This window comes from Belonocnema kinseyi, chromosome 8 (assembly GCF_010883055.1).
Source record: "Belonocnema kinseyi isolate 2016_QV_RU_SX_M_011 chromosome 8, B_treatae_v1, whole genome shotgun sequence".
In the NCBI taxonomy this organism is placed as follows: domain Eukaryota; kingdom Metazoa; phylum Arthropoda; class Insecta; order Hymenoptera; family Cynipidae; genus Belonocnema; species Belonocnema kinseyi.
In genome coordinates this window covers 52,742,643-52,762,390 of record NC_046664.1, presented here as the reverse complement: position 1 = coordinate 52,762,390, position 19,748 = coordinate 52,742,643, and the positions used below count along the sequence as shown (strand labels likewise).

The following is a 19,748-nucleotide window of genomic DNA, read 5'->3' as shown; positions in this document are numbered from 1 at the left end:
CTCCCTTTCTCTTGTATATTGGTACGATAATCGCTTCTTTCCAATCATCTGGGACGTCTCCCATCTCGAAACATAAATTTATCAATTCGCAAACTCTATGTGATATGTACTCGCCACTATGCTTAAGCATTTCAGCGTTAATACCGTCTACCCCGGCAGCCTTACCGTTTTTCAAGTTCTTAATTATATCCCTAACCTCAGTGACACAGACTTTTTCAATTGAGTTTTTCAACGCATCGTGTTCAACATCGCAGCTGTGGTGTCCTATAGCTTCATCTCCGAATTGTCTCCTAAAATAGTCTCTGAAAGCGATTTTTTGTTTTATATACAATATTTTTTGGGCAACATTAAAATCGTAATAGTATGATTTAATGGTTTAAAAAGGCGCCCTATATGTCTATTTTTTATTAGGATGAGAATTGAACAGTGATTCAAATTTTTTATTTAAATTTGGATATTTTTGTTTAAACAGTTTTGAGTGTGATATTTCTTAGATTTATTTTTCGATGTGTTGTAGAGTAATGTCAAATTTTTCATCATGTGTTATCTAATAGAGGAATGTAGGTCAGTTATGATAGCTTATTTATAGTCTAAACGCTTTCCGTAATATTTTCTCCATTTATTCTGTGATTGCTTGTTTTATATACAGAAGTATTATCATCAATCGCTTCTGTAGTTTCTTGATTTGAAGGGCCAAAAATTTTATTTACAGAATAGAAAGTTCGAATAATTATTTATTCTTCAGAGTTTTATTGTTATTAAGGTTATATAAATATAATTTTCTTAAGAATGTTGAGAAACTTCAAAAACATTTTTGAAAATTTTTAAATTACTCAAATCAAAAATTCAATAACACAGTTCATCTTTTACCAAACAGTCAAATTTTGTATAGGAAAAGTATTTATTTAAATAAAAATATAATAACTGACATTTCAATTTAAAAATATTTTTATTCCTCATAAAAAACAGAGTGGAATACAAGAATAAAGACGTATTTTATACGAGAGTTGAACTTTTCAGCAAGGGAGATTTTTCAGCTAGACGAGAACAAAAAATTGCAATAAAAAAAAGTAAATTTTTAACCAAATACTTACATTTTCCCCCAAAATAGTTGAATTTTCATCCAAAAAGATAAATTTTCAACCAAGAAGAATAATTTCCTACAAAAAAGACGATTTTTTAACCAAATTTTCGAACAAGAAAAATGGTTCAAACAGAAGAGAAAAAAATTGAACCAAGTTGTTGAAATTTAATCTAAAAAGACAAAGTTTTGACCAAACTGTCGAATTTTCAACCTGAAAATATCAATTCTTGCAAAAAAAAGTAACTTTTCATCTAAGAAGATCAACTTCCTACTAAAAAAATTTGTTAACTGATAGCCTCATCATTTCAAACAAAAAGGGAATATGTAAATTTTTAGTAACAAAAATTAAAAAAAAAAGATTTTTTAACAATTAAGTTCAGCATTCATGCGTAATCTAATAGTTCATATTTAAATTGTCTATCAAAACAGTTAAATTTTCTACCAAAAAAGGCTAATTTTCAAAAAAAGAGTTGAATTTTCACCCTGCAAATATCAATTTTCCACAGAAAAGTTGGTTAATGTACAACTAAATAGTTGAATTTTCTAACACAATATTTGAATTTTCAACCCAAAAAGATGGATTTTCAAAAAGCGGTTAAATCTTCTATTAAAAAGCATAAATTCTCAATCAAAAATAAAATAGCAGACTTTTAAACCAAAATTAGTTGTTTTTCAACCAAAGAATGCCTTATCAACTAAAATGTTAAATTTTTAAGTGCTTCAGTTAAATTTACAGTTAAAAAATTAACTTTTGATTATAAGAAAAAAAAAAAACAATTGAAGAGGCGGATGCAATCATCAAATTTGCGCTCAAACACGCGAAGAAAAATTGTACGCGGAGCAAATTTTAAAAATTGTTCAAAGTTGAGTGTTGACAATTCATACTTGTGGCGAATTTTACTGCGCATCTTTTTTGTGTGGAAACCAAATTCGAAGGATGATTCGTTTTTTACTTAATTAAGGAAAACGGGAATTTTCAACGAAAAAAGATGCAATACCTTTTACATTCAACTTTACAGATCATTGCCGGAAATTGTTATTTTTTATTAGAAATTTATCGTGAAATCATTCAAAATATTCTACAACTGCTAGAGTTTTTGAGAAGTTTTAAAAACATTTCAGGGCCGTCAAGTGAAATAAAAAAAATTTCTTTGAAATCTTGGCTGCATGTATATAAACGAAAAAGTTGTGTGAGGAAGTTTTGAATTTTGACAACTTCCAGTTAAAAAAATGTTTCCTAGGGATCAAAGAAATTTTTCTCAACAAGTTTTGCATCTTTAGTCATTAGGGGGAAAAAGTGAGGGCGATGTGAAAATTATGTATTGCGTGCTGCGCTCGAATCGGATCGCGAAAACAGATCCGTGGCATACGATCCGAGTCAAGCGCAGCACGCCATACATAATTTTCACGTCGCCCTCAATTTTCCCCCTAATAAATTAAGATCTATAACTTGTTGGGAAAAACTTCTTTAATCCCCAAAGAACATTTTTCTCACTGCAAGTTGTCAAAATTCCAAACTTCCTCACACAGCTTTTTCGTTTGTATATATGCGTACAAGATTTCGAAGAAAATATTATTTTAAATTCACAACACGACCCTGAATTGTTTTATTGAACTTTGCAAACACTTTAAAAGTTGTAGAATATGTTGTAGAATTTTATATAAATTTTTCAAGAAAAGATAATAATTCTTGGCAATGATCTGACGAGTTGAACGCAAAAAGGTATTGAATTTTCCTTCGTTGAAAAATTCCGTTTTCTTTAAATAAGTAAATGATGAAAAAACATACACATTTGGTTGCTATACAAAAATTATGCGTAACAAAATTATCTACAATTATGGGTTATCAATACTCTAATTTTAAAAAAATGTTTAAATTTGCTCCGCGGACGATACTTTTCTCCGTATTCAAGCGCTAATGTGGCTATTGCATTCGGCACTATCAAATTTCTAACCAATAAGTTAAATGTTCAACTAAAATAGATTTATTTGCAATCAATTAGTTAATTTCTAACTAAAAATAATAAATTTTTAACAAATAATGGAATAGTTCAATTTTCACTTGAAAAAATTAATTTCCAAACGAAAAAACGAATTTTCAACAAAGCAGTTTACTTTTTAACCAAAGCGATGAATTTTGAAGTGAAGTGACGAATCTTCAACCCAAGAAATTATTTTTAATAAAAGAGTTCAGTTTGTAACCTAGTTGTTGCACATTCAATGAAAAGGATCCGATGTTACGCAATCTTAAAGGTGGGTTAATACATTTTTTTGGTTCTCGAAATTCAATTATTTTTATATTAAATGGAAGATTTCATGGATTAAGACAAATACAAGGATTTTTGAAGAATTTAGTGTATTTTAAAAGATTCCGCAGAAATTCATGAGATTTCAGAAAATTTCGTAGATTATAGAAAAATTCCGAGCGATTAAAAATTTTTTAGGCAATTTCAACTGATTTCCTAAGATTGCAGAAGATTTCAAACATTTCAAACATTTCAAAGTATTTTTACTATACCTTCAAAATTTTAAGGAAGTTTACAATATCAGGAGTATTTCAACCCATTTCTAGAGAACTTTAGAGTATAAATTAAATAAAACGTCGAAGGACTTAAATTAATTCCTAAAGTTTTATCTGGATCTCAGGAAATTTAACAGGTTTAAAGGATTTTCAGGATTTCAAGGCATTTTTACGGATTTAAAGGAATTTTAAAGATTACAATGAATTGAAAAAATTTGAATCTAAGAAGTTAAATTCTAAATGAATTAGAATTAAAATTCTTTTTTAGCGTCCAACATTCATATTTTACTATGGCATTCTTAGGAATTTAGGAAAACCAAGAATGCAAAATGGTTTCTTTAAGGTTTTATTATCAAATAAGTTGCACGGCACTATTTTGCTATCATTTTTTAAAAATGCTATTATTGAGGCTATTTTGAATCTCTTAAATGCATTCGAGACCTGGGATTGGATTATTTTGGATAATCTACGAAAGTAAGTTTTTTAAAAACTCTTTTTCATGTATTGATTAACAATTATAAAAAGGTTAATTCTGAACTCACTTCCTCAGAAATTATAATAAATAATTCTCGTAAGACTATATAGATCTATCATAAATATCAAGTATTAATAAATTGTATAGATCAACGGGATGAAGTTAATATAGAAAGAAGATTTTATGAAAAATAATGTTTTCTAGGATTAAAGTCCGAATATAGAACCTTGTTCTTTGGATTCGTCGATTTGTTTGTAAAGATTTGGATTTACAAAAAAGTAATTTATTGCTGATAAAGATTTAATTTTAGAAATAAATTTGTCGAGAATTATAATCAGTTCTAATCATCAAAAATAATTTTACTTTTTAAAAACACACACAAATAAGAAATTTGATTATAAAACTCTTTATGCCAAAACGTTGACCACTTTAAGTCGTAGTCTTTTTACACATTTTATTCAAATAATAAATTTTTTCTAAAATTATCTCAGCAAAGTGTTTGTATCAAATTTATCGCAATTTTTCTTCACTAACTATTTATTTACTAACTAATTTTCCGGAATGTCTTTTTTAAAAGTGACATGTTTCTTTGACAAAGGTGTTTCTAATGCTATATAGGATTGAATATTGAATGCTTCATATTTTGTTAAAGATATATTTAATCCCTCTTTTGAAAAATTAAAGAAAGATATATTTAAATAGTGTTTAAGACTAGATTTTATTTAACATTATGCTTATAAAATTATTCTATTTTCGAAGATTCAAGTTTATCTAAATGTTATTATTTTTAACATAACATCTATTATAAAATTCGTCGTATATTCCATCAAGAAACATAAAAATTTGTTCCGTTAGTGGAAGTTGATCGTGTGGAGTAGAAACTACGGCAAAGCAGATGTATTTTTAGTCGAGACTAAAATTATTGCGTCTTTAGACTTCCAACAACGCGATTTTGTGTTTTCGAAACAGAAAGTAACTACGATATATGGGTCAGAATGAAACAACTGGAGTTATTCAGATCTAATTTTTTTGCCAGTATTATTTCAGAACAACTGAAAACCTTTTATTCTATTTATATCAATAACAATCAATTTTTTTTAATAAGCAATTTATTAAGCGATTTTTAATAAGCAATTTTTTTAATTTTTTATGTCAAATATTTAATTTGAATCTTAAATATATTTTTCTTCACGAATAATTAATAATTAGATCTAATTTTCAAGCCTTCATTTACGTAAATCAAAATTCTTATTATTTTTCTTCTCAAAACCAAATAACTGAATCAACAAAGTACTTCAACGTAGAAACAAGTATTTGAATTTTTAACGAAAAAAAAGTTGAATTTTCAACAAGAAAAGATTTTAGCCAAGAAAAGATTTTAAGTTTAAATAAAAAACAGTTAAATTGAACGAAAAAAACGAATTTTTAAGAAATCTCATAAATTTTGAACTAAATAGTACACGAGCAATGGATGCGATGTTAATCCCTATTTTATTTTCTTAATTTTAAGTTTCTATTTTTTCATATACATTTTGTTAACTAAATAGTTAATTTTCTAAACAAAAATAGATCAATCTTCAAACAGAAATGGAGTAAATAAATTTCTATTTAAGAGAATTAATTTACATATAGAAAACGATTTATCCACACAATACTTTAATTTTCTACTAAATTTTTGAATTTTAAAGTCGAAAATATGAATTAAAAAAAAGATTCTTTGCAACCAATCAGTTGAATTTCCAACAAATTAGTTAAATTTGCAGTTTCAGAAATTAAGTTTTAAATTTATTTTTAATTGTTAATAAATTTTAAGCCAAATTGTCGGATTGTCTACAAAAAAATTGAAGCAAGTAGCGTGGACATTGTATGTGATATTTGTCCCAATTTTGATTAATTTTTAGTTAAAATATTTTTTGTTTCAAAAATTGTCAACAAAATAGTTAAATTTTGATATTAAAATAGACCATTTTTAACCAAAAATGAAGTATTCTAACTTTAACAAATTAATTTAATTTTCAGTTTAAGAAATTAATTAAAAAAATGTCAACTGAAATTATGATTACCAAAAAAATCAACTTCTAAGAAGGTAGTTCAACTTTCAACCAACGAGTTCAGTTTGCAATCGAAAAAGAAGATTTTTTAACCAAAAATCCAAGAATTGATGTTTTAACAAAAAAAAAAGAAAAAGATTTAGATTTAAAGTAAAAAACAGGTTTTCATTAAAAAACAATCAACAAACAATAATTTTTAGAAAATCCTTTAATTCTCTGTTAATTTGCAACCAAATGTTTAGATTTTATCGAAAAAATTGATTTTCTACCAAAAAATACGAATATTTTAAAAAATGCGTTAATTTCCCAACACATGGTTGAATTTTGAAAACGAAGATATGGATTTTCTACAAAAAAGTAGAACTTTTAAGAAAGAAGTTAATTTACAACGAAAGCATTTGAATGTTTAATCAGAGAGTCGAAGCTTATGCTAAAAAATGTGTTCTTTCTACAGCAATAGATGAATTTTTAACAAAATATATACATTTTGAATCAAGTTGTTGAATTTTCCAGCCAAAATAGGAATTTTTAACAAAAAGTTGGATTTCCAGAAAAAAATTATTTTCCAACTGAAACAAATGAATTTTTAACCAGGCAGTGGCATTTTTCGCCAAAGAATGTGACATTTCTACAGAAATAGATGAATTTTTACCAAAAAAATTTAATTTTTAACCAAGTAAGAACATTTTCAACGATAAAGATGAATTCTCAACAAAAAAATTAACAGTAGACAACAGAATAACATTTTAGATAAACACTTACATTATTTTTTAATACTTTTTGAACATTGGATTAGGGAACTGGAAATTTTGCTCAATAATAAATTTACTTTCCTATTGTACAATTTTTTATTACGGAATGTACGCTTTAAAATTCGGATTGCACGTAATTTTAATACTCGACAAATTTTATGATACTATTGTAACAATATTTTTTTTCAAATTTAAATCACTGTTTACACTATTTTTGATCTCGGAAGAGAAAGGGGAATTTTGTAATTAAAAAAAAACGAAAAATTCTATATTTTGCAATTATTCAATTAATTTTGGAAAATATGTTATTTAATTATTCGATTTTAAGCTTTCTTTTAAAATATTAAAAGCCATAAATTTGGAAAGAGTAATCGGGGATACGTTACCAGACGACATTCACTCATATTTAATCCAATGTACTTTCATAAAGAAGCGAGCTAAAAATAATCGGGATATAGGCTAGAAGAAAAAAAGAGCTTGATAAAGTAATTCAAGAAATGTAATAAAAAAAATTAAATAAAAAAATTATTCCTTTAAAACTAAAACAGTCGTAGTAATATTCCAGGGATATAATATTTTTAACTTTTTGATGTTCACCCATATATATGTACATATCGATTTGTCTCATTTGTCAGCAGTTTTTTATATGTCCGAAGTACACCAATATGTTTTTAAACATAAAAACTTAAAGTGCTGCAAATTATTGTTCAGTGGGCCTGACACGTTCTGCAATGTTAATTAACTATCAATTATTGTATCTCACATATTTTTTATCTATTCGATAAATTCTATTATGACGTGTTTAAAAAATGTTTAAACACATTTAAAGTAGGTTATCTTATTTATCAAAATTGTAATCTTTCCTTATTTTGGTTACAAAACCTTTCCAATTAATGTTATACTAATATCATCAATAGGATGTTGCAAATTTCTTTCTCTCTCGAATTTTCATGTATATCGCCCGAAAACTATTTCTAATAAAAAGTAAATAAATTCATTTTTTGAAAAAACGACATTTAGAGGTGGCGCAAACCCCATGAAGCTTAACACACATTTCCCATAGGAAAAAAGGACGTTCTTGTAAATTTTATTCTGAAACGTAAATTTTGGCTAAATTGAGTTGAAACTCGAAAGTTCTCTACAAACAGCTATTGAATACGAATAAAATATTACTTTATAAATATCACTCCCATTAGTCTGTTTTATATGGTCCCAAAAAGACCCATTAAGTGAAAGAATAGGTTTTGCGAGATTTTCCCGTTAATTATGATTTTTTTACGCTTTTTTAAATTTAAATTGTTTCTGATACATAAAATAATACTTAATACTGATAAGTATATGTTTGCATAAACCCTTTAAACAATTTATTCTTGTTTTAAGAAATTTAATCTTAGAATAGAGATCGAAAGTCGAGTTTTTTTCAAAAATATTCGACTATTTGTCTAATTTTAAATTACACTGAGTTGATACCTAATAAATGTTAACAATAATACTTTAAAAAAAATTAATTATTATTGTTAATAATATTCTCTTAGATTAATGTCAGAAAATTTCAGTTTTTTCACAAATTTTCGCCTTTCTGTCCAATTTTCATTTAAAGTGAGTGAGCGGTTTTGTCAGAATTTTTGTCCACTTTTTACTTATTAAAATCTTTAGAGTGACTTTAAAATTTTAGTGATGAACATAAAATAAGTGAAACTCAACAATAATTACTTTTCACATATTATTATAATTTATCAAGTGAATTATTTTGGTTTTTTTCCCAATATTCAAATAATAATTTAAACAAAAAAGCCATCTTACACAAGAAACAAAACAAAGAATGAATCGTTAGGAAAATGCGGGAGGACCAGGTCTGTAATATATTGCAAAAGTTTTGTTTTAATTTACAATAAGAAGTTAAATGCAAAGCGTAAAAGATAAATTGGGTATTGAACATGTTTGGATATCAGCCTCGCCCTTCAGCAAAACATATTTACGAAAAAATAAGAGATAGTTTCAAATATGAATCTTTATTTATTTATTATTTGTTCATAAGTAAAAAGGCAAAGCAAAGTTGAACATTTCAGAAAAAAACCATGAAATTCTAGCACATATCTAAGAGAAGATAGTTATAAACAATGATAAATTATTTTAAAAACTATTTTTATTAACTTGCATTAATTATTACATCGCTAAGTGAAGTGTGGCATTAATATAGATGAAGATTGATATTAAAAATAATAATTTATGTTAACTTGAATTAATTCACAGTAATCCCCAGGAATAAATTTTATCTTCCAAAAAGATTAAAAAGATTTGTTGAAATTCTTATTTTAGAAGTGTAGACTGTTTAAAATTGAGTTTCATTATTAAAAGGAGGAAAATACAGACGGAATTTTATAGTCTTAGCTGATGTGAATAATGATTTACTAAAACTACGTTTTCGGTTATAAAGCACAACATTGGTTTTGCCGACCCTCTTTATGTTTGCTTAAAGTGTTCTTTGCACCTTTTTTTCATTGGAGAACATTGACGTAATTTAAAAATAAATTTGGCCCCTGTTTTCAGAACACCCTTATCTCGTCTTTTATCTCAATTTTTTGTTTCTGTTGGAAAAGTCTAACATTATATTTTCGTTTCGCAATTCATTTTGATTAGATAAGAATTCTATTTGGGTAGAAATCTAATTATTTTCTTGGAAACGCAACTATATAATGAAAAAGTCATCTTCTTTGATAAAAAATTCAACTACTTCGTTGAAAGTTGAACTAATTTGTAAAAAATCCATTATCTTATTAAAGATTCATCTCTGTAGTAGAAAATTTGAACATTTTTTTTTAAAATTCGTTTTATTTTTGGTTCAGAATCAATTTTTTATATTAAAAATTTATCTATTCTATTTTCGATTCAAAATATATCTTGCTTAGTTGAAAATTTAAGTACTTGGTATATTTTCGGGTTTAAATTCTACTGGTTTGTAGAGAATTCGTCTTTTTGCCTTGATAATTCAACAATTTGGTAGCAAATTTAACTATTTTTTGTTGAAAATGAACTTTTTTTTAAAAAACGTATATTTTTGGTTCAAAATTCAACTTGTAGAACATTCTAGTATTAAGTTAAAAATTCATAATTTTGTTTAAAACTTGAACTATTATGTAAAAAATTCGTCTTTTTTTAATTGAACTGTTCGAAAATTTCTTCTTTTGAGTTAAAAATTAGTTTTTTCGACTTAAAATTTTAAAATTCAATTTTTGTTTAAAAATTTTTTTTTTAGTTAAAACATAAATTATTTAGTTCAAAATTCATCTTTCTTGATAGGTAATTAACTTTCTTGTTTCAAACTGTATTTTTCCGGTTTAAAAGTCAACTGTTTTCTAAAATTTTCGAGTTTTTAGCTTGAAAACTTAACTATTTTGTTGAAAAGTCATCTGTTTCGGTAGAAAATTAATCTTTCTTAAAAATTCATCTATTTGGTTGAGCATTCAAATTTTCTATTACAAATTTGGCAATTCTATTTTTCGGTTTGAAAGTATCTTTTTTAGTTGCAAATTCAAGTACTAGGTTGAAAATTCATATATTTGATTAAATGTTTGTCTTTTGGTAGAAAATTCATCTTCGTAGGTTAAAAATTCAACCATTTGGTAAACAATTTATATATTTTGTTCAGAATTTAATTGTATAATTCTAAATTAAACTATTTTGTTAAATTCCTCTTTCTTTTTGAAAATCCAACTTTTTTGTTGAACTGTCATATTTCTGCTTTAAAATTCAACTATGGTGCTAGAAAATCAAACTATTTAAGTGAAAATGAAATTATTTATTTTGAAAATTTAATTATTCAGTTCGAAACCTTTGTTTTTTGTGTAAATTTTTTTAAATCTAAAAATGTATCTATTCTATTTTCGGTTGAAAATATTTCCTGCATACGTTGAAAATTCAACTATTTGGTAGAAAATTCATGTTTTTTTGGGTAAAAATTCGTCTACTTTGGTAGCAAGTTAATCTTGTGTTTTAGAAATTTATCATTTTGTTCGAGGATCTAATTATTTTACTTTGAAAGTCGTCGTTTTACTTTAATTTAACTGGTACGAAAATTCGATATTTTTGTGAAAAATTAGATTTTTGAACTGAAAATTTAACGATTCCATTTTTGATTGAATGTTTATCTTCTTTAGTTGAAAGTTCTTCTTTTGGGATTAAGAATTAACTTTCTGCTAGAAAATTCTTCTTTTCTGACTTATAATTATTGTTTGAAATCAAAAGATATTCAAATTAAAGAATATAAAATTCATACGTCAGGTATTAAATAGTTTCTTTAATTATAAATGGTTTAAATTTGAGATTTGTGAAGTATATATTAAACGCTGAATTTTTCATTTTTCTGTGTCAAAAGTTTTAGTTTTACATTTCACATGTAAATGGTTGCATTTCGATAAAGTATTATTAGCTATTTTAAAATTGGTAATTTTTTAACCATTTTTAAGGATTTAATTAAAAAAAGTTTAATATGAGTTTTCTTGGTTACAAAATTTATTTTCGTGTCAAATTTAATTTAATTTTTAACATTCCGTGGTAGCAATTTGGTAATATTTAATATTTCCTGTTTGGAATAACTTTTTCTTTTCAACTTTTTTCAGAATAATTAAATGTTAAATGGTTATATTTGAACCTTTAGTTGGAAACAATAAAATTTCAATTCCTTAATTAATTTTCAATTATAAAGTTTTAATAATTCTAATCTAAAAATATTCAATTTTGAACGTTGTAAAATTTTCCTTTTCTGGAATTTTTAATCTGATATAATTTCATGATTCTTCAATTTGAAACAAAAAGTTCGATTTTGAACGTTTAAAATTAGCAATGATGCAATATGAACTTTATAAATGACACAAGAAATGGTACAAGTTCATTTTCTTTTCATTTCATTCGAAGAAATATTATTCTTTTTTCAAAATTTTACCCTCAAATAAAAATTGTTTGATCTTGAAAGTTTTGAATTCAAAATACTTCAATATAAATATTTTTAACTTCAAGCGCTCGCCATTCAATATGAATAATTATTGCTTCAAAAGTTTTTTGGGCTCAATATTAAAAAATTTGTTCTATATAATTAATTTCTTTGCATTATTTATATTTTTAATGTTAGAAGCCACAAATTTATAGAGTCATGGAATCACGCATTGCGTGCGTGCATTTACTGCTAGTATAGAGTGATAAAATATGACAAAAAACCTAATTAGTTTTTATGTCATTTTACACCCATAGATTTTCATTACATTTATCTTGCGAAGATTTCTTTGTTAATAAATTTGCTAAATTTATTATTATTTTATTTAAATCAATATGATGAACAATTGCTGTTTGTGATTCCAAATGGAATGTCACAGGGAAAATAAAATAGTTGTAAATATGGATCAAAAACTTTCAGATGACACGATATAAGCAGACTGAATTTGAAGATGAAGATAGTAGTAGCATTGGATCCATTGCATTAAACAGCGAAAGAATAAGCACTTCAGCGACACATATAAGATATCATACTGTAAGTATCAAAGATATTTTTAAATAATTGAGACCTTACCAATTTATACATTTCGTCGCACTAGAGTTATACTACGCGATTTCAACTGCAAAATCAAATCTTATGAAAGGGAAAATTAATAAATTCAACTTTAAACGTAAAAATTAAAAACTTTAAAACTATAGCGTTTTAAAATTAAAGCAGTTATTTTATTATAGAGGCATCAACTTCATATAGTTTAATTTTAATATATTTTGAGTTTAAACAATCCAAATTTTAACTTTTGTTTTAAAATCGTTTAATTTTCAACATTTTATTTAGCGTAAATTATTATTCATTTTAGAAACCTCCCGATCAAGTGCCTTAAATTTCTAAATTGTTCATTTTTTTAAATCATCAACTAAAAATTGTACGATTTTAAGATCAAAATTTAAGAAATTTGAATTAGATTAAAATAAAATTTAAAATACTATTTGGCGCCTAATAATCAAGTTAATGTATAGAACTCCTGAAAATAAAACCAAGAAATTAAAGACAAAATTTAGACAACCACCATAAAATGTTCCTATTTTAATTCGAAAAAAGTTCCCTAAAAAAAAATTTTGTAAAAAAAATTTTGTTTTACAAAAATCCAAAGGGAAAACATCGTTGTTTCGTTGTTGTTTCTACCTCCTCAAATTTCTTCTTAGCTTGATAAGTATGCTTTATGAGTACCGAAAATTTGTTGAATATTATTTACAATTATTTTGTATAGTATGTTAATAATCATAAGAATAAAGAAGACGGAAGAAATAAAAAAAGAGAAGGAAGGGGATGCTTGCTCACCTTTTAATTTTTCTTTCCTCTTTTTCTTTGTTGGATTTTTTTATAGGATCTTTTTCAAAATAACAATACAAAGATGTTATGGTAGTAGTTCAAATTGGTTCGCTGGATTCTTGGTTTTATTTTTATGAATTGTATAACTTAACTTTAGAATAATGCATTGAAAATTAATAAAAAAGAAAAGATTTTCACATTTAATTTTAATTTTAGAAATTATTGATTCGGGTTTTCATTACTTTAAATTTATTCTGAAGGCATTTAATTTAATAATTTTTAATAAAAAATCTTTGAAACTTAAAATTGTGTACCTATCACGTCTTTTAATTTGATATTCTCTAATTCGTAGGCAATAAATTTTAAATGATATAATTGTAAAATTGTATTCCATTTTTTTCTAAATTCTAGCTGCTGTAAAACTAAAAATTTAGAAAACTGAAAATCTTATAATTTTACTTTTTTATGAACCATTTAAAATACTTTGCAAGTGAGCATATCAATTTTAGATCTGCTAATCTATAAATTCATTAAATTATTTTTATAAGGAAGTTCATTAAAGAAGTAATTGCCAGAATGAATTCTTATTTTATAGATATAGTATTTTTAGCTTTTTAAGTTCATATCTTAAGATCTATTTTTCATAAAAATAACAAAAAAAGTTATTTAAAATAAATTAAAAATTATTTTTGAATTCAAAAATAAGGGGGATGTCGATTGTTTACCATTTCCCAACTAAATTTGAATTTTTGGTATTCACCCTTATATTTTTCATAATTTTCTCTATTATTTTTTTATTAAAAGAAATTAATCTTCTTTGCATTTTAATTCACCCTAATTTTAGTTTTTATTACGAAGTGTCTCTGGTTACGGAATTTTCCGTAACTTTAACCCCGTTCCTAGCTCTTTTAAGGCTAACGTTTCCAAGTTTTCCGTATTTCTAACCACTTTTCCAGCTTATTCAGAGCAAATGCTACTTAAAATTCCGTAATCATAGACAGTGCCTTTTTATTATTCTTTCGAATGGACCTTATTTCTGACAATAAATTTTATAAACTGATTTTACACAGTCAGGTATTATGCAGGGAACGACATTATGGCGAGCAAGAACAACACTTGAGAGATTCCTATTTATTATTGTTTCTGGGTTGCTGTTAATGGTGATAATTCTCTCAATTGTAATTAGTAGTAAAAGTTCTTGGGTAGAACCGAGGATTCTTCACATTGCCTCAACCGAGGGTAAATAGATTTTTTATCTTATAATTTATAATTATATTCAGCTCCGGATATAAGACCGGTTTCGGGCATGGCTTGCCTTGGCCTTGATCCTAAATCGAGGGAATGCAAACGTAAAAACGTAGGAAGGCATGCACGATTTCTGTTGGATTTGGACGCATGAAGCAACTGGATGCAACTAAAGCATTGAGAGTGCGGCCCTCGAGCTGTTTGTCACGCCTGACTGTGCACATCCTCTCGTTCGGCTCCGCGGCTCCTATCATTACAAAACTGCGGAGGCCATCAGTTCTAGGAACGCCATAAACCGGGGAACCTTATATCGGGAGTTGAATGTATTATCAATTTAATTCAGTTTTTCAAAGTTCTGATTAAAATTATATTATTAAGAATCATTTCATATAATTATTTTTCAGATGGATCGCATTGTATTACTCAACATTGTGTAACAGTGGCAGCCTCCATAATTAATAGTATAGACGATTCTGTTCATCCTTGTGACGATTTTTATGAGTATGCTTGTGGGGGATGGGTAAAAAAAAATCCCATACCAGATGGAAAAAGTATGTGGGGTACTTTTGGGAAATTGGAACAGGATAATCAGTTAGTAGTGAAAAATGTACTTGGTAAGATTTATTTCTTGAGTTTCTGATAGTAGCCATACAAAAAAATAGATGTTAAAAAAAACGATCCTGAATTTAGTTATACATATGGATTTGAAAATTGAGAAATGTATTTTTATTTTATTTATCAACTATTTGTACATCTTTGTAAACAAATAAACCTCATTATAAACAAATCTATCAGTTCAAAAATAGTTCTAGACACGTTAGTAGATTTTTCAATAAATTCCACCTTGGAGTATTTGAATCTACGTGAAAAAAAATTATGTAAACAAATACAATGTTAATAATTGTCTACGTTTTTAATTATTTTAACGTCCAAGAATGAAAGCTAACACTATACTGCAAAAAGATAAGATCATTGTCAAGTCCAACCAACCACTCAGTCAACAATTAATCAATTAAACATTGTTTTCACACCAAAAAAGCGTGTGCATATAGATCTGAATTTTTGGACATTTATTTAAAAACGATTTTTAAACGATTATTTTAAAAAACTAAGTTTATCGTTGAATTTCTCACAACTATATCTCCAGTAGTTTTTCAATCAAGAAAAATTGTTATATGATTGTAATGTTTATAATGTTCAGAGTTTTTTAAAACAATAATACAACAACATTGAAACATAAATGAGACCCGAAAAGCATTCTTGAAAGTTCATGCAATACAAATAATTTGTAAATAGTGTGAAAACTCAAAATTTAAACATTGCTTTCACTTTTACCATGCTTCCTACATATTAAAAAAGCATGTGCATATAGATTAGATTTTTGAACATTTATTTTAAAAAAACTCAATAATTGCCATATGAAAAAACTAAGGGTATCTTTGTATTCTTATCAACAATGTTTCTAGCAGTTTTTGTTTAAACGAGCACAAAAAATTTCTTTTAAACATTAATAATGTTTTTAATTTTTTAAAAGCATAATGCAACAATAATCAAACATAAATGACAACTGATAAACGTTCTTTAAACTTCATGGAATATAACTAATTTTTTACTAGTCTCTAAACTCTAATTTCAACATTATTTGATCCACTTCATGCTCACTATATATTAAAAAAGCATGTGCATATAAATTTTCATATCTGGACCTTTATTTAATAGAAGTTAATAGTTCTATACAAAAAGCAAAGGGTATTATTGCGTTCCTCTTAGCCATATCTCTAGGTGTTTTTATAATCACGCAAAAATTTTTTTTAAACAATCATAATGTTTATAATAATAATAATAATTTTTTAAACAATAATAAAATAACAATGAAACATAAATGATTACAGAAAGGCGTTATTTATACGTCATCGCAAATAAATAATTTGTAAATAGTGTGAATTTAAACATTGTTTTTATCCTCTTCACCGCTCACTATATATTAAAAAATCATGAGGATGTACATTTGAATTTTTTGACATTTATTTTAAAATAAACTAATAGTCCTCTAAAAACGGAGAGTATTTTTGGTTTCATCTCAGCTATATTTCTAGGAGTTTATTTCTAACCGCACAAAATATATTTTAACAATTCTAATGTTTATATTCTTTTAAACAATAATGCAACAACAATTAATAAAAAATAATAACTGAAAAACGTTCTTCAAATTTAATGAAATACTACTAATTTTTGTAATACATTATTAAATAATTGTTTAATAGTGTAAAAACTTTAATTTAAACATTGTTTTCATCCCCTTCATGCTAACTACATATTAAAAAAGCATTTGCACATCGATTTGAATTTTTATACATTTATTTAAAAGAAACTAATAGTCCTGTAAAAAACCTAAAGGACTCATTGGGTTTGTCTCATAAATATGTCTGAGTTTTTTAATGCCACAAATTAAAAAAAAAAATTATAATAATCCTAATATTTATAATTCTATTAGGCAATGATGAAACAACAAACAAAAATAGGTAACAACTGAAAAATTTCTTCAAACTTTATGGAGTACAAATAATTGTTAAATAGTCTAAAAATTATGTATATATCATCAAATTTAAAGAACGGTTACCAGTTTTATTTTGTATTCTATTGATGTTGTAGTATTGTTTAAACAAATTATAAATCTTATAAACATTATACCAATGACCTTTTTTTTCGTGGAAAAAAGAACTTCTAGAGCTATGCCTGAGACAAATACAAAGATACACTTAGTAACACACTTAGTTAAAATTTTTGGACGTTATTCAATTAAAACCATGAAAAATGATTCTTAACATTGTATTTGTTTGAAGAATAATTTTCGCAGTGATTAAAAAAATTTCTAGAATGTATTTTACTGAAGAATCAACTAATGTGCTTGAAACTATTTTCGTGCTGATAGATTTGTGTATTATACGGTCCGAATCGTTTATAACAATTTAGTTGTTTAAAAAATATTTTGTGAGTTACTAAAATGACTCCTAGAGGTATTGTTAAAACTACTGCAACTATGATCAGCATTGGGATTTGATTTATATCTTATAAATTCGCTACTGAGAGTGCATTGAACGACTATTAATATGCCAAAAAACAAAAAACTCGTCTTTTCGAATCTTATCTCTTTTACTATTTTTGCGAAGAAAATTAGAATTTTTTTGTGCATCTTTTAGTGTTTTCATTTTCAAATTATTTTTACTTATACAAATAAATTTTTTTGATTTGAAAAGATTTCATTTGATGTCAACTTATTTAATAAGAACTTTAGGGAACATATTAAATTTTATTTCACAGAAAATTTCTACGAGTTTTAATGATTTTAAAAGATATAAGGAAATTCAAACAATTTCAAAGGATTTGAATGGTTTTAAGTTATTTTCAAACGCTTGAAACAATTGCAAGAAATTTCCTCTATGTATTTCAAAGGTTTTAGAAAAAAAATCTCAAAGGATTTCTAGACAACTTTGGGAAATGAATTGATTGTATTTTATTCTTTAATGATTTCTTCAGATTAAAAACTATTTCAAATGTTGCAAAGGTTCTAAAGGAATTCAAAAGCAGTTTAATCATTTCAAATAATTTTTACGAATTTAAACAAATTTCAAAGATTTTCGAGAGAATTTTGGAAAAGAAATTAAATTTTTTAAGGGAATTGTAGCGATTTTAATAATTTGGAAAGATTTCTAGGTATATAAACTTTTTATTTCAGATAAATATAATGAATAAGTGCATATTTTTAAATATTTTTTTTTCCTGGTAAAATTAAAAGAGCACTAAAAATTGAATATAATTATAATTGTAGAAAGTTTAAAAAAATAAGTTATATATTTTGTTATGTTTTAAAAGTATACTTTTTAATTTTTTGCCGGAATATCAGACATTTTGTTTGGGACAGCGTTTAAAGTAAAAAGCTGTCTGATTAGCGCAGTTAATGGGGGAATTAATATGTCCTCTATAGTGATTGGAATAAACATAACCTATTTTCACGTTTATTATTTAAATTTAGAATCAGCCCCCTGGCTCTTCCTATCCAGCCTATGCTTTAGAAGTGACGTCAGAGTTGACCGCGGCCATGGTGGCGCTGATTGTCCATTGGGCCGAGATTCATTCAAATGCGTGGGAAAAACGTAACAATTCAATTTTTACATAATAAAAAAGATTTTATCAAATTTTCTTCTGCAGTACGCTAATCAAGAAAGCTTCTTATATTTTTCAAAGGAAAATTTATTATGAAAAAATGTAAGTTGCTCGAGTTTTATACGAAAATTCGGTTTACTTTTTGGCGAGAGTTCAAATAGAAGTTCTGTCATCTATATTTAAATGTTGATATTATTATTTATTGTCTTGATTAAAGTGAATAATTATATTAATATTACATGATATGATTATTTAATAATAATAATTGAAAATTAAAAATACTTTTTAAAATTTTGTTTTGAGTTACAAACGAAAAAAATATGAAATTATATATAGCCTAAGAAAAAACTAGTATATAAATTCATTTTTCCTTGAAGTTTAATCATTGATTTGTTAATATTGCACTGCAATTGAAATATTATGATTATTATATTACTTGAATAAGATAATTTTACTAAAAATCAAGGCTTTTCACGGTCAATGAAATTGAAAAGCTTTCATGGAAACTAAAGTACTTGAAAATGATTGTCATTTTTATCAACCTTTTTTTTAAGTTTGGAGTGAAATTGAATTCATTGTTTTAGTCGTGGAGTTTTCATTTTTTAGCTTTATAAATCGTTAAATACATAAAGAACAGTTTATAATATGATGGCACAGAGTTTTTATTATTTTATTAATCATTTTATTTTGTATATAATATATTAAAAAATTAAGGCAAGAAAGAAAGTCGATAGAAGTTTTCAATTTTATTATGATTTTGATCTTGCAATATTGGTGTAAATTGGAAATCGTTCTTACTATAGTTTCGAGTTATAAAAGCATATTTGTACAAGTAATATTTAGGAAAATGAATAGTCTTAAATAATTGTTTAACATCGTTTTAAATTTCATGACGAACGTTAAACAAGGTACAAATTTCATAATTCGTCTATAATTATAAGTAAATTTAAACAGCTTTCTTTAAAAAAAGGAAAATTCAAATATAAATTTAAATAATACTTTGTGTGCTATATTAATATAAAAATAGAACCGACTGCCTCTTTTGCCTCAATTTTTTTATATTGAATAAATAAATTTTTTAAGTATATATACTCTAAAAAAATCACTTTTCCAATACAAAACAATGGCGAAATATTA

The 19,748-nt window shown here is 25.6% G+C and overlaps 1 protein-coding gene across 3 annotated transcripts in view; it reads left to right on the top strand.

Annotated features, from left to right (window-relative positions):
* LOC117178831 (endothelin-converting enzyme homolog) overlaps positions 1 to 19,748 on the top strand; it is a 68,369-nt gene that overhangs the window by 22,925 nt on the left and 25,696 nt on the right. For 2 of the 3 annotated variants that reach the window (XM_033370328.1, XM_033370329.1), the window contains exons 2-4: positions 12,294 to 12,407; positions 14,273 to 14,441; positions 14,852 to 15,061. In XM_033370328.1, the coding sequence (XP_033226219.1) occupies positions 12,294 to 12,407; positions 14,273 to 14,441; positions 14,852 to 15,061 (493 nt within the window). The remainder of the gene's footprint in view (positions 1 to 12,293; positions 12,408 to 14,272; positions 14,442 to 14,851; positions 15,062 to 19,748) is intronic. The other variant, XM_033370330.1, reaches the window with a different exon arrangement.